Source organism: Chenopodium quinoa, unplaced genomic scaffold (assembly GCF_001683475.1).
Source record: "Chenopodium quinoa cultivar QQ74 unplaced genomic scaffold, ASM168347v1, whole genome shotgun sequence".
Taxonomy (NCBI): Eukaryota; Viridiplantae; Streptophyta; class Magnoliopsida; order Caryophyllales; family Amaranthaceae; genus Chenopodium; species Chenopodium quinoa.
This window is the reverse complement of record NW_018744348.1, coordinates 654,809-669,238: the sequence shown is the minus strand read 5'-3', so window position 1 is coordinate 669,238 and position 14,430 is coordinate 654,809. Positions and strand designations below refer to the sequence as shown.

Sequence of the window (14,430 nt, the reverse complement as noted above, 5' to 3'; positions counted from 1 at the left end):
GTAATCCCTATAATGATCTGCCATACGGTGTGGCCAGCTACATATATAAAAGAATTTGTGTTTTGTTTTTCAACAAATCTTTAATCGTTAATATCTTTAATTATTATTAATAAATAACATCTAAAAATAATAGAAATTTTACATGTATATATCCAAACCGTTTAACAAAGTTCAATATCACATAATATGTTTTTACTTGCATATAAATCACAATAGTTGTTTAGAATGGAATATTTGTCTAGTTTAAAAACTCAACATTCACAATATTTATATTTATTTATTTTCATTGAATTTGATAGTTTAAATCTATATTATCTATATAGTTACTTTAATTAATTAAATCAATTTGTTCTCTCTTACATACCTATCACAATCAATACCAAACAAGCACAACCTTTATAGAAAGGTAGAAACACAAGTAAAAGAGATGGGGAATAAATGAATCATAGCTGTTATATCACTAAATCTTATATATACCTTTTTCAAAATAATCTCCATTAATAGTTTAATATGAAGTACTGATTAAGATTGAGAATGAACTTATAATACTTTAAGGAAAGATAAACAAAAGTTAGGAGAATAAACTTCTTATTAATTTATATAATAAAGATTTCTTCTTAACAATGCGTGCCGTAAGCAAAAAGAATTTATTCCTAAATATCAATTTCTTAGAAAATTAGGAATAAGGAAGGTGCCAAATAAAGGTCTATAACAAAGCTTATAAGATAATTGGTCTTTCATATACAAAATATGCTCTTAGGGAATTAGTTAACCTAATTAAGATTATGGAAATATTTAACCAAAAAGGGTTGTAATTTAGAGGCTATTTTAGCTAGCTTAGCTAGAAGCTAAGGAATTATAATTATATATGAATGTGATTCAACTTTCAAAGGTCGAAAAAATGATGGTGGTATACTGGTATTCATCTTTGTATGGAAGGAGCTACCCAAAGTTAGGTGACTTCATTTCCCACCAATAAGGGCATAAATTCCGTATGTAATCGACCAAAGTTTGATGTATGACAAATTCTCTCTCCAACAGCCTTATTTTAAAAATTTGTACGGTCAATTGGCTATAGTTTTGAACGTGTTAATTATCACTTACAAAGTGTTGAAATTTAACCCATTATAAACTCACCCGTGAGTGTCCTATGCTAAAGAAATAGGATATTAATTCATTTAATAAGATATCCATTTTTTCTTATAATTTAAAACTAAACAAAGTAACATTCAAAATTACACAATAAAAATACACTATATGGAGCATATATTATACATATAGTAAAAACTAAAAAGAGGATTTTACCCTTTGTTTACTATTTTGAGTAATGTAATATTGTACTCCCTCCGTCCCTGGAAGAACGACCCATTTGGCATAATTTTAGTCCCAAAAAGAATAACCCATTTGCATTAAAAAAAACCCACTAATTTGCAACAATATTTGTGCAAAATTAGCTTTCCCATATAAAAATTTGATTTTCCATTTAATTTTATTACTTTCTCTCTCTATTTTTTTATAAATTCCATGTAAATTTATGTTTCCAACATACTTTTACTTCTTTTTATTTAACTTTCTTAATAACCGTGTAATCAATTCAAATGGGTCGTTCTTTCGGGGATGGAGGGAGTAAATAAATAGTCAGGCTGGCTCTCACTTGTTTGCAACTATCAATAACAAAAAGTGTGGCTTTTTTTTTTCCCCAAAATTTTACAAGTTCGAAGCTTGCCTACAATTTTTTTTTATAAATATAGAGTTATATATAAGCATTAAATACACTCTTGAAAATTGTACAAAATTAGGAATCCATGACAAAACACACGCGTAAATCAGTGTAATTAGTGTTTATATTTTTATGATTTCTTATTTTTTTACGATTTTCAAGTGTAAATTTAATTTTTATATGTAACCCTAAGGGCTATATGTATAACATTTTCCATAAATATATATTGTCAATTGTTGGTTTTTAACGAGTTAACAACTCTTTTCTACTACTACCTGACTACCTCCATTACATATTAATTGCAACAAAGGATTTTTTTGGATATGACGTCTTAATTATATATGCATATTCGTAAAATCTTACAATTCTACAATTCAATTGGAAAGCGTCTTTGAATTTAAAGTAAAATCTCAATTTTGATAACTTTGATTCACGTCTAACCTTACAAACGCTGTCTGATGATCACTAAACTCTTTGTGACCGCAACCTTATTTAATCCCCAATGAGATTGAATAAATTGAAGCAATGCAAATAGCAAGGTATCTATTATTGTACTCGCTTAGTCTAGGAGCAAAATTAAATAAGTTATATATAAATTCTTTAATGGATCTGGTTCACACTGATTTATTGTGGACCACTAATATTAAGGAAATTATGCTTGTTTTATTAGTAAAAAAAGGGGTCACTATAATAGAAAAAAGGTTGAAATAAAAGTGATTTTGGTAATATATAGGCTATAAGAGGTTAATTTTTTTAATGAAATATTTTATATACTGGTTAATATGAATAATAAAGGTCATTATGTTAAAATTAGTGTCATAACGTTGTATTTTAAGTTCACAATAATATTCAACGTTATACTAGTTTTAATAAAGGTTACTATGTTAAAAATAAGGTTACTATGGAAAAACTAAGGGTCACTATGTTCAATATACTGTCAGTTGCGTATGTATAAACCTCAGGTCCACAATAATATTATTGTGTACCAGGTCCACGCAAGTCTTTCTGATAAATTATAATCCTTTGAAATTACAATATTCTTGATCTTTTCTATATATATGTATAAAAAAAAAAATTTAAAATAATAAAAAGGAGGATAAATTAAGATTATTATTAAATTGAAGCTAGCATCATATATATGTATATACGCACTGCGGCGATAGGCGTGAAAAATAAAGTAGGAGATCGATCAAAAGTAAGATGCATCTTCCATGCTAATATTTAAATACATACACTCTACAAGTAAATAGTCATCTAGCAACTAATTAATTAAGCTTATTAATCTAAATTAAAGAACTGATATGCTTAAAGCATATGTATACGATCGATGACATCAACAAATGAAGTTCAAGCTCATTAATTAGCTATATGAGCATGGAAGAGTCACAAATACTATTAGAAGACATTTAGATGACAATTACCTTATTCGATTTATCTATATACGTAGTATAAAATTTAAGCTTCATTTATACCAGAATAACTAACAAAAAGCGTGTTTTTTTCATTTGGATGGGTGGCCTATGGCCTAGGGTGTATCATCATCGACTATTAAGATTAACTTTTTTTTATTCACTTTTGATCAACGAAATTCCTCTAACCCCACTATTATTTTTTCTATATTCGACTTTTTTATATTCATCATCTATTACAATTTACTTTTTATGTTTTATACTTGTTTGCAATACATACATCTTCTTGACACGCTATTTGATGGAGTGTTTTTTTTTTTGGTGTTTAGAGAGCCACAAGGATAGGGGTGAAAATCGATCTCAAGATCTCTTAGAACTGGGAGGGAAGCTCTAACAACTTGAGCTACCCCTCACTCTCTATTTTGATGGAGTGATTAGAAAAGGTATACAAATGAATTAAGTTATAAAATCGAAACTGCATGTAATAACTTAACAATTTTATTTTATTGGTGGTCAAATTGATTGATCCATTTTCTAATCTAATTATATATATCTTTGTTAAAGTACACGTCAAATTGGTGTATTCTAAGAATATAAATACATATAAGCAGAAGTAATATATAATGTAGGGCATGCATTTAGTCTGGCCATGCCATAGACCCATTCACCCATAGTTACGTTATCAGTGTATTGTGTAAAGTTGTCAATTTTGTATTAAGATACATTATAATTTATACATTTCTAATACAAATTACAAAGTAAGGAGTATTAATTTACCTTTGAGAGTTTTAGTTCCAATTATATATATGTCATGATTCTTTTTTAGGCAAGATGCTTAAGAAAAAAGTTGTCGATCTAATAGATTAGTACCTACACTATATATAAAAAGAATAAGTTACGTACGAAATCTGTGCTTTATACTTTTGTTCACTAGCTCATTAATAATTACTACTTATATACTAATTTATACAATTACATATACTATTATAATTTGTTAGGGTTAGATTGATATTCTTCCTGTTTTCTGTCTTTATGTAAATAAATCAAATGATGTCCACGCATTAATCCTCACTAAGACATTCAATGTGTCCACGTTAATTGCGAATATTATCAGACTCATACAGCATGAGTTTACATCTTAATTAAGGGGGAAAAATAAAGGAAACAACTAGTAATATATATGTATATTAAGTTCTAATATGTTAATACATCGGAAGTGTATGTATATTAAATCATAGGTAATTATAAGACACTACAAAATATGTTCTTGATTAATGAAAAATTAGAATCAGTAATTGTTGGTGAAAGGTTTGATTTGCTAAGTTCCTAGAATCAAAGCCTAATTGTAGCAAACAAATTTAAAGGCAAACAGAAAGGTTGCACGCTATAGCTAAAGTTATAGCTCAAGTATAGAGCTTCCCTCTTGGTTTCTGGTGAATTTGGGGTCGATTCTTATCACTCGCGCTTGTTTCTCTCCAAACAAACAAACACATACACACACAAAAAAAAAAGCTATAAACCCTGCCAGTACTTAACCATGCACGTTTTATCAATTTAATTTTATCCAAAAAAAAATAAAAAAAAAACTGTCAAAATAACTCATGACATTATTTAATTAAGTGAAGAGAATCGTATCCACAACTATTTCAAACTAATTCATCAAAAGGTTTGAGGTCCTTCAATTCAATAAGGGCTTGGCTTCTAAAAGATAGTCCGATCCAAGTATGATGGCCAAAAGAAATTTAATAAGCTCTCTAATTCAATAAAGTATATATATAAAGTTTCCAATAACTAACTTTGGCATCAGTAAGGATTCCTTGAACACCCATCCATATGTATTCCCCTTAAGGTAGGTTACTATGTATTCGTGTGTAGGTAGCTCAATCAAATAAGCGGATGCCAAACTATTTGATTTGAAGTATAGTTTGTCATTTCAAATATATTATATATATGGATAGTTGTCAAATGATAAGAATAGCGTGTTGTAAGTCAAAGCATGCCAAACCTATTTGATTTGAAATATAGATAGTAATTTTAAATATATTTTATGGATAGTTGATTTGATTTTGACTTTGTCCAGAGTTCATGCATGATAATCTATCTCTAATATATATAATCCGATTTCAATTCTACTTAGGATTACTACCTAGCCAAAAAAAATTAAATCCCACCCTAATAACTCTTATAGTGCTATAAACTTAGTACGTACTCCTCTAATCATAAAATTTTTATACGTTCTTTATTTTAAGTTTAACCAAATCAACTATATACCACTCATTATTAGCAATAATGACTGCTCCCAAGGAATTAAATTCTAAGTTTGAGGATGTCTTAGTAATAAGTTGCCCTAATAGTAAATGCTATAAATGTTTGGGTGAAAGTTTGTGTTACAAACTCTACTTATCGAGCATCAATAATGAATACAAAAGTTTTGGTACTAATCCAAATGATATTTCTCCAAAGATTGGTGATAATATGAAGAACAAAGATGACTTCAATAAAGATAACAAGATAGAGCAAGTGAATGAGATTGCTAATTCAAGAAACGATGAAAGTTTGTTGAAGAAAACAAAGTGATTATTATAATTATATAGGAATGGTAAGATACATTGTCTATTTTAAATAATTGTTATTCTTTCTGTTCCAATTACATTCCCTAATTCTTTGTTAGGCAAGATGCTTAACATTACAATAATGACTTCTCTATCTAGTAGACTAATATCTAAAAAAAGAATAATTATTTACAAATTTTGTGCTTAGCTTCATTCTATTGCCCGTTCACTAGTTCCTTTAATTACATACATTCAATCATTCATAGTTTATTAGAGTTAGATTGTTATTCTTCTTGTTTTCTGCTTTTATATTAAAGAAATATGTGATTATAATCGACTATGTATTACGCCTCTCTAGGAAGACATTCAATGTATCGGGTTGATAGTGAAATCTTAGCTTATACAGTTATATATACTCCGTATCTTAACTGAATCGATCATATTCTATGAGTTGCTAAAGGTGTGATATGATTTTATTTGAAAATTATGCATCTTAAATAAGAAGTAGAAAAATGATTATACAATGGTAGGAGAGATCAAGTATATTTATAGTTTTTTTTGTTGCACCATGATGGATTTCACATTTGTCAATGCATTACTTTAGCTATTAATATGTTAAAGGACCAACTCAACAATATCTTCAATTATACTTTTGTAAAAATTAAAAAAAAATTATATTTTAAAAGATGATTTTAAGACGAATCTAACTAGTTTCCACATGACTATATTTTTCATAATGGATAAATTACAAATGATGGTCAAAGAAGATTAAGTGAATAGTGTAAAAATCCTAATGGTGCAATAAAATAAAAACAGAGGAAGTATATAGTTTATTTTAGAGACTATTAAATTCTAAGAAAATACACATTATATATATCATCAAAAGTATATATATAAAAAAATATAATCTTTGATTGATAAGATACCAAAAATAAAAATAAAACACTAAAATATATCGTCTTGATCAATGAAAGATTGAAATCAACAATTGTAGGTGGAACTGTGAATGTTTAATTTATGTAGTTCCAAGAATATAAGCCTGGAGCACAAATAATGCAAATAGAAAAAACAATTATTACATCACTTAAAGGATGCCCAGAACAAAGGTTATTTTGTTTATAAATCAAAGAGTAAAATTGGCATATGTTAGGACGACAAACGCTGATTATTACAAGTAGTGTTTTTACCCCAAAACAGTTAAGATAAACAAGTAACGTTATCATGTTGAGTAACTTGAATTTTCTTATAAGAGTATCACTTATGTAAGCCCCATCATAACACTACAATTGTTGGTTACTTTTGACAATGTCGTATTACATACATAGTACAGAGTAATAAGAAACAACAATTACTATAATAATGAACCTACACTAAAATTAAGTTAAGGTAATGAGAATCGACCCCGTAACTATGCAATCGAGACAAAAATGTTGTCATTGAGCTTCTAGAATTATGTAAAATAATCAATGTAATTATATTAAGCCTCTGCATGCTAATGTGTTCTATTGACTATATAATTTAATTTTGATAACTAAATAGATATAGAATTCCATAACTTTACTGATTCATGATTACTTTAATTTGACAATTTTTGATGAGTAAAACTATAATTAGACATACTTATATTTTTAAATATAGGCTTATCTAATTAGCTTGATGAACATTATTCTCACCATTAAAAATAGCTTGAAAATAGACATATACACACAATAATGACCATGCAAAATTGTTGGAAAAAAAAACTATAATTAGAGTATATAATTTATTCGGGTCATCAACAAAAGGCTATATAATTTTTTTTATAAAGACTTATAATGCATGCTCTTATTTTACTTCATGAATAAAAACCGTTTTTAACCTAAGAGGATAATAATTCAATAATTACATATATTCATCTTTGAAAATTGAATTACAACATTTTAAATTTCATTTCAATTTCAAAGATGAATCTCAAGGCATCTAATATTATCCTCTTAATCTCAATTATTTTTTTCTCAACAACTACCTCAATATATGCCTTTAACATAACTTATTTCCTAGATCAACATCCACAATTTAGCACCTTCAATAACCTCCTAACCAAAACCGGTGTGGCGGCCGGAATCAACAAGCAAGGCACGGTCACCGTCCTCGTTGTTGACAACTCGGCCGTGGGACCCCTCACAAGCGTACCACAAACAACCCTAGGGTACATACTTGCTACCCACGTTATCCTTGACTATTATGATAGCATAAAATTAGGTAAATTGGATGGCAAGTCAGTCAAAGCCACCAACCTCTTCCAAGAGACAGGGAAAACCAACGGAGGGCAAGGACTCCTAAACATCTCCAAGTCCGGCGGGGATATCTTCTTCGGCTCAACGGCGAAGGGGGCCCCACAAGACTCCAAGATGGTGAAAGTGTTAGCTTCTCAACCTTTCCACATTTCCGTGATTCAAATTAGTAAACCTATTGTTACTCCTGGCCTTGAACAAGGACCTCCCACCGCGCCATCTAGCAGCCCTACAGCCTCCCCTCCTACTCCTACGGCCGCTCCACCACCTAAGTCGGTGGAGGCCCCCGCCCCTGGTCCCTCTGGTGATGATGATGATGGTTGTTCTGCAGATAGTCCAAGGGGTGATAGTGAAGGCCCTTCTCCGGCTCCGGCTAGTGGGCCGGCCCCAGGACCGGCCCCACTAGCGGACGAAGCTGACAAGGAGGCGCCTGCTAAGTCGGTCCCACATAAGAATGGTGGTGCAAGGTTGAGTGTTGCTGGGGGTGTGGTTACTTGTGTTATGGGTTTGGTAGCATTGGCACATAATTACCTATAACTTAACTAGCAAGTTAATTGACATTATCACATTAAAGTTTATTTGAATGTTATTGCATGTGCTTTGATTTTGCATATATTGGGGTTTTATGTCCAAAAGAGTAATGGGGTAAGGAAAATGAAAGATGTATAGAAGAGTATTCAATTCTTTGGTAAATGTCATTGCATGTACGTTGTTAGGATATCTTGGTGAATTATAATTTTAGTTCACTTTTTGTGCATATACGCGTCAAGACACTTATATTGATTGCTAGTAAAAAAAAATTAAAAAAAAATTAAATATTTCTATATTTTGAACATATTAGAAAAGTGGTGGAATGATATAAATTAAGTATAATTGAAATTTAACAATTAACACTCATTATATTATATATACTGATGATTTCGCATGATTTTGTCAATATTGTCATGTATTTTTTTTAGCTTAATACTCATAACAAATTACTTCAAAAATGAATATTCTATGTACTAGTATATATATATAAACAATAAAGTAAAAGGTTAATACGAAGTACTACATAATATGGAGTATTTTTAAAAAAAAAGTAAGATAGATGAAGGAGATTAGGTACGTCTTCTCATAAGACCATAACCTAAACTACGAGTAAAAAATAAGAAAATTTACTATCTAAAAATTAAATAGATCTATATTTTGATGAGTTGGAGTAGAATGAATAGCCGAGAGAGTCAACATATTTTGCTGCCCGATTTCCTTCCCGATAGATGTGTCTTGAAAGCTCCAATCCAAGAATTTAATGATACATATATAAAAAATGAGACCGCTGGAAATTTTTATTGCAACATGTTCCACTCTGTCGAACAAGTAATTCATTGAATATATCTTGGTGCCTCAATTGGAGATTTGTGCATGCATGATGTTATCTTAAATTGTGAATTTTCCAAAAAAAAAAAAAAAAAAAAAAAAAATTGTGAATTTGTGATATTAGTGCTACAAAATTTTACTTATTACAGTAGAATCATTTTATTTTCTCTCAGTTTCTAAGAAACCCCTCTTTTTGGAGATTGTACAAGAATTACTTGCCAGGATACAATGCCTAGAAAACTTGAGTTATTAGTCTTATTAATCTTAGGGTAAATCTTTGATATATTTCTAAACTTGGAATAATCGCGCTTTAAATTGTATTCACCTAAGGTTTGCTGTTTTAAATCTTCGATCTCTAATTGTTACTGCAAGTTTATCTTGTTTTTAAGTAACAAGTACTCGTATTAGTTAATATTCTGATTCGTATGGTTTAGTTTATTGATTGTGGGGTGACAGCAGCTTAGTTTGATCATAACTGCTGAATTTGTAGTGTTTATTCAGTAATTCGTATCATCTCAAGTTAAATGCAGCCTCTCTAATAATTATGTTCGATTTCTTTGAAATAACTCATCATTAATATGAAGTCTGATTCAAAATCCTGTAATATGCTATCTATGCTAATGCATGAAGCAGAGAAAGCTACTACAGAGTATTTTGTTGCATTAGATCTTCATTGAGACTCCGATCATCCAAACAGCTGTTCCATTTCACCAGTTGTAACTCTAATTGGACACCTTTCCATACCATACAACTACGTTTCTTTACAGATTTGGAGCAGCTTTAGGAATGCACTTAAACTCAACAAATTAAGTAGCACATATGATTAGCAGGACAACTTATATTAGCAAAGCCACATTACTATCATCTAATAGCTTTGAATGGTATATTAGCATTAACTTTCAACTCCAAAATGTATACACAAAGTCCTAATATAAGAGTACATATGAATAGCAGGACAACTTATAATTTCAGCAGGAGTAGAAGATTCATATGAATAAAACAACAAACCTGATTACGAATAAATAAATTAATTAATTAAATTCACTTATCTTCAATTCTCATGAGAGTTGTAAACCTCATGGGAAGAAATGGTACCTGCTTATCCATATTAAGCCATTAACGAGTGAGAAACAAGCACGGATAAGACGTGCTCAGAACAAGATATATGCAGGATCAAAATCACATAAAAATCCCACACATCAAAATGAAACCACAAGTAGAGCCTGAGTAGAGAAAACCAGCTAGCTACAATAATTTCCATAGCAGAAATGTGATGATCAGAATCATCAGATAAGTTGAGTTTAAGCTCTCATCAAAGTGACTAATCAGTGATCACGCTAGCACCTGTGTACAGTTTTGAAATGAGATATAAGTTCACCAGGAGTACTAACCCTGTTACATCAATTGTAATATCTAGGTTTACGAAATACTACTAGAATGATCTAGTTTAAGCAATATGGTTCACTGCTGACATTTTAGCAAATGTTCTCAAATACCACAGAAGAATGAAGCTCTCTCAGCTTAGCACAGGTTCACACCAACCTTCAACCCTGAATCTTCTCGATGATGTCTGCGATGACTTCCTGCATGTCTAGATCCTTCATTGGTTGAAATGGCCTCTTCATATCCTGCAATTAATACATCCAGTAAACCAAACCATCAATCAAGTGTTGACAAGCAATATACAATAATGCATGCCTTCACTCAACGGCTCAAGAATAACAGTAAAACTTAGGACCAGCACGATGACATAGGAGTACTAATAAAGCAAGTAAGATTGAAATAACATTGCATGCACATGAAGCTTACCAGAAGACTGACGAATGTCTGTTCTTTCTCACCCTCCGCCCGAATCTCAAAACAACCTTTCCTTGGCTGAAACGAAAGAAAAAAGTCGATATTTCAGAGAGACTATTGAGTATAAGAATAGGAACTAACATGGCATTATCAGTTATTCCCACCCCTCTCATTTTAAAGCATGACATCAGTTCTCAAAGCAGGGGGCTAGTACAGCCTTAATTAATAGTCAAGCCTTTTAAGTTTCTAAGTTTTAAGCACTAAAGAAGGGAGGGGACAGGGGATATTAAAGTGGACATAAAGACAGAAGACACCATATTAAATTATAAATGAAAACTTTCATTTTATAAGCTCAGGGAATCAAAACAGCCAAGTTTATCAATATTGCCTCATTTGCTTTACATAATATGCAATTTTGCCTAAATCTGCGCCATTTAAAGGCATGTACTCTGATATAAGCATGATGTCAATATTTTAAAAGCATGCTCAGACCTATCACAACTCACTATCTAAGAACTTCTACACAATTGCATGGCATTTGTCATCCTTTTATCCCGTTCAAGGTTGTTGTAATGATATTGTGTACGAAGTAAGGTGTACACAATCAAAGGATGAACTTTCACAATGCAAAAATAGGGAAAACTGAACAAGATAAATTTTAAACTAACCTTCTTAGGGTTAACCACGATTCTGGTACCAGGTAAACCCTCGTTTAAGCCTGTTTGCGCTTCTTTAGCCCTGGTTTTGAATGATCCGCATTGCTTACTGCAACAGAAAAAAGGAGAAAAAATTGAGTAAAACTAAAGCAAACAAGTCCACATTTGTTATATTAGAGGCACCTCCATAAAACATAAGCACTGATTTCATCTCATATTAAAATGACTGGCAAAAGCCAAGAAAATGCACTTCAACAGTTGAACATCTGCATCAGAAGAAATATCTGTCATGCTAATAAGATTTAATAATCAGTATGAGCATGTGAAATTTAATGTATACCCTTGGACAAGCCTTGCAAGTTGTCTCACTATCCCTCCTAAATATTTCTGCTGAAGAAACGAAGGCATAAAGGCTACTGGGGCGAGTTAGCAAACTAACATTCTTGCTTAAAATAAAAGCAAAAATAACCACTGGCTAGTCAATTTGATATGAGTAACTGGGCACAGCTTTCAGCTTTTCAAAGTTCAAATGACAATAACGAAACAAATAAACAAGATGTAAATAGTCGATGAAGGCATACAACATCCCAGTCAGATGAAAGTTGAATTCACAGACCACCATGCAATCTAAGACTCGATCAGAGCACAAAGCAAACTTTTATCTTATGCAATCTTACAGAAAGTTCTTCAGAATTTGGGAACTATAAACGCAAATAGTAAATGATATCTAATGTGAACAAGCTTAAACGCAAGTATAATACAGTAAAATCAGACGTGTTTCAAATCTTTCAAGCAAAATTCTTTCCATAAGTTGTTTTTCTTAATGAAAATCAGCTCGTGCACAGGATCTCAAAGATTCTCTTCTAATGACTTAATGAGAATAGTTATCCCACATTCCCCCGTTGCCCTCATATAGCATACTTACATTTTATCACCACCAAAACATCTTGTTTACCTCGCCCCAACACATCTTTTCCAAATAATGTAAACCAAAAGCACAATTTCAGGAACATTCTCACTGCCCTAATGATGTAACTAGCAGAATGTGAGTCCACATTATCACAAAGCCCTTGATACAAATTCGTGCTTACTTGTCAAATGTTGAAACACAACTCCAAAATACATTGTAAATTGAATTTCGAGTGAAAGGTATCAAGCAAAAACCATATGCAAATTCAAGAAGTCGAGTGACACAAAATTCACCTAAATTCACCCATTTAGACAATCCCGAAAACACTACTCATTTACTATTTGTATCTTATATTAACACATTATTAAAACGTAAATTATGCACCAACATTCCAAATAGTCAAAAGAACACAGTGAAGAAGACACAACAAAAAATGTCAGATAATAATGGCTCAAAAAATAACAAAATGTAGCACACACGACACAATTCTCCACTTTCTTCAAAATTTCACCAATTATTTCACAATTAATATGATAATAATGACAAGAACTTCCATAATCAATTACTCCATCAAAAGAACTTCCATAATCAATTACTCCATCAAAAGAACTTCAATTATTAACCCAAACAAACGATGAGAGAGAAAATCTTTAAAACCCTAATTCAAACCCAAAAAATTCCAAAAAAAGTTTACTGAAAAACACAAACCCAGATATAATTATAACCCAGAAAATAAACACACACATTCAAAAAACAAAAAGAAACCCAGAAAATTCACCCACAGAAAACCCAGAACAATTTAAACCCATTTTCTTTCTTCCATTAACAAATCAACCCCTAAAACAAAAATCACCAAAAACCCAGAAAAATTTACAAAAAAGAGAGAAATATTAAAGAAGATATACCAATGCTCAATGACGATAGTAGTAGCAGCAGAACCAGACCCAGAAGCACCAGCATCACCATCATCAACAACAGGTTCTTCTTCCTCAGTATCCTCAGTCTCATCCTTCTTCTCCTCTTCAGCCGTCGTTTTGGGCGCTTCAGCCGTCGTTTTGGCCTTCTTCCCTTTCCTCTTGGAAGCCACCTGAGATGGTGGTGGTGGTGGGACCGCGTCAGCACGAGTCAAACTCCGAGTCACCCTTCTTTGCGACGGAACTTCGACGGTCGGTTTCACTTCTCCGGCGAGGTCGTCAACTTGACTTCTACGCTTCTTTGGTGGCATTTTGGAGAGAGAAAATGAAAGGGTTTTTTAGAGAGAGAAAATGGTGGGTTTTCTAGAGAGAGAAAATGGGTGAGAGAGAAAGTAATTGTTGTTGTTGTTGGTACTGTAATAAGTATGGAGAAGAGGGAGGAAGAAGAAGGAAATGTAAGATAACTGACAATTTCACAGCTTCTTTTGGGTTGTCATATTTTTATTTTTATTTTAATAAATAAATTAAATTAAATTAAATTAATAAAAAAAATAAAGGGAAATGAAAGGGTATATTATTTTCCCGCGTTTTTGGACGGTCAAGATTTCATCTTGAGCTCATTTTTCTATGTTTTTGTGTATTAAAGAGTGAAATACTGAAATTTGCTTTTCCAAGTGTGAGAATAATAAATATTTTTAAAATAAAAAATAATAAATATTTTTTTAAAATAAATGACAGTATAATTGGGTATTTAGGATAGACTTTGGATAGAATTTCTTTATTGATGAAGGATTATGTATCAAAAAAGATGTATAAGTATCTAATATTACCATAATCTGA

General features: G+C 31.2%; 2 protein-coding genes across 2 annotated transcripts; one reads left to right on the top strand and one right to left on the bottom strand.

The window, feature by feature from the left end:
* The first annotated feature begins 7,505 nt into the window (after positions 1 to 7,505).
* LOC110696328 (fasciclin-like arabinogalactan protein 3) lies at positions 7,506 to 8,778 on the top strand. Its single transcript, XM_021873622.1, has one exon. It carries the CDS (start codon positions 7,625 to 7,627, stop codon positions 8,489 to 8,491), a length of 867 nt encoding a protein of 288 aa, XP_021729314.1. The 5' UTR covers positions 7,506 to 7,624; the 3' UTR covers positions 8,492 to 8,778.
* Positions 8,779 to 10,541: 1,763 nt separating this feature from the next.
* On the bottom strand, positions 10,542 to 14,081 carry LOC110696308. The gene is made up of 4 exons (XM_021873602.1): positions 13,582 to 14,081; positions 11,779 to 11,875; positions 11,123 to 11,188; positions 10,542 to 10,941 (listed from the first exon to the last, which is right to left on the bottom strand). The coding sequence occupies exons 1-4, from the start codon at positions 13,899 to 13,901 to the stop codon at positions 10,858 to 10,860; spliced, it is 567 nt and encodes a 188-aa protein (XP_021729294.1). The 5' UTR covers positions 13,902 to 14,081; the 3' UTR covers positions 10,542 to 10,857.
* Between the last annotated feature and the right edge of the window lie 349 nt (positions 14,082 to 14,430).

Excerpts from the sequence above, each read along its gene's own strand:
- LOC110696328 (XM_021873622.1), top strand. The coding sequence starts at position 7,625 with ATGAATCTCAAGGCATCTAATATTATCCTCTTAATCTCAATTATTTTT.
- LOC110696308 (XM_021873602.1), bottom strand. The coding sequence starts at position 13,901 with ATGCCACCAAAGAAGCGTAGAAGTCAAGTTGACGACCTCGCCGGAGAA. Across the intron at positions 11,189-11,778 it reads TCGTGGTTAACCCTAAGAAG|CCAAGGAAAGGTTGTTTTGA; the intron begins GTTAGTTTAAAA and ends CTTTCGTTTCAG. Across the intron at positions 10,942-11,122 it reads AGACATTCGTCAGTCTTCTG|GATATGAAGAGGCCATTTCA; the intron begins GTAAGCTTCATG and ends TATTAATTGCAG.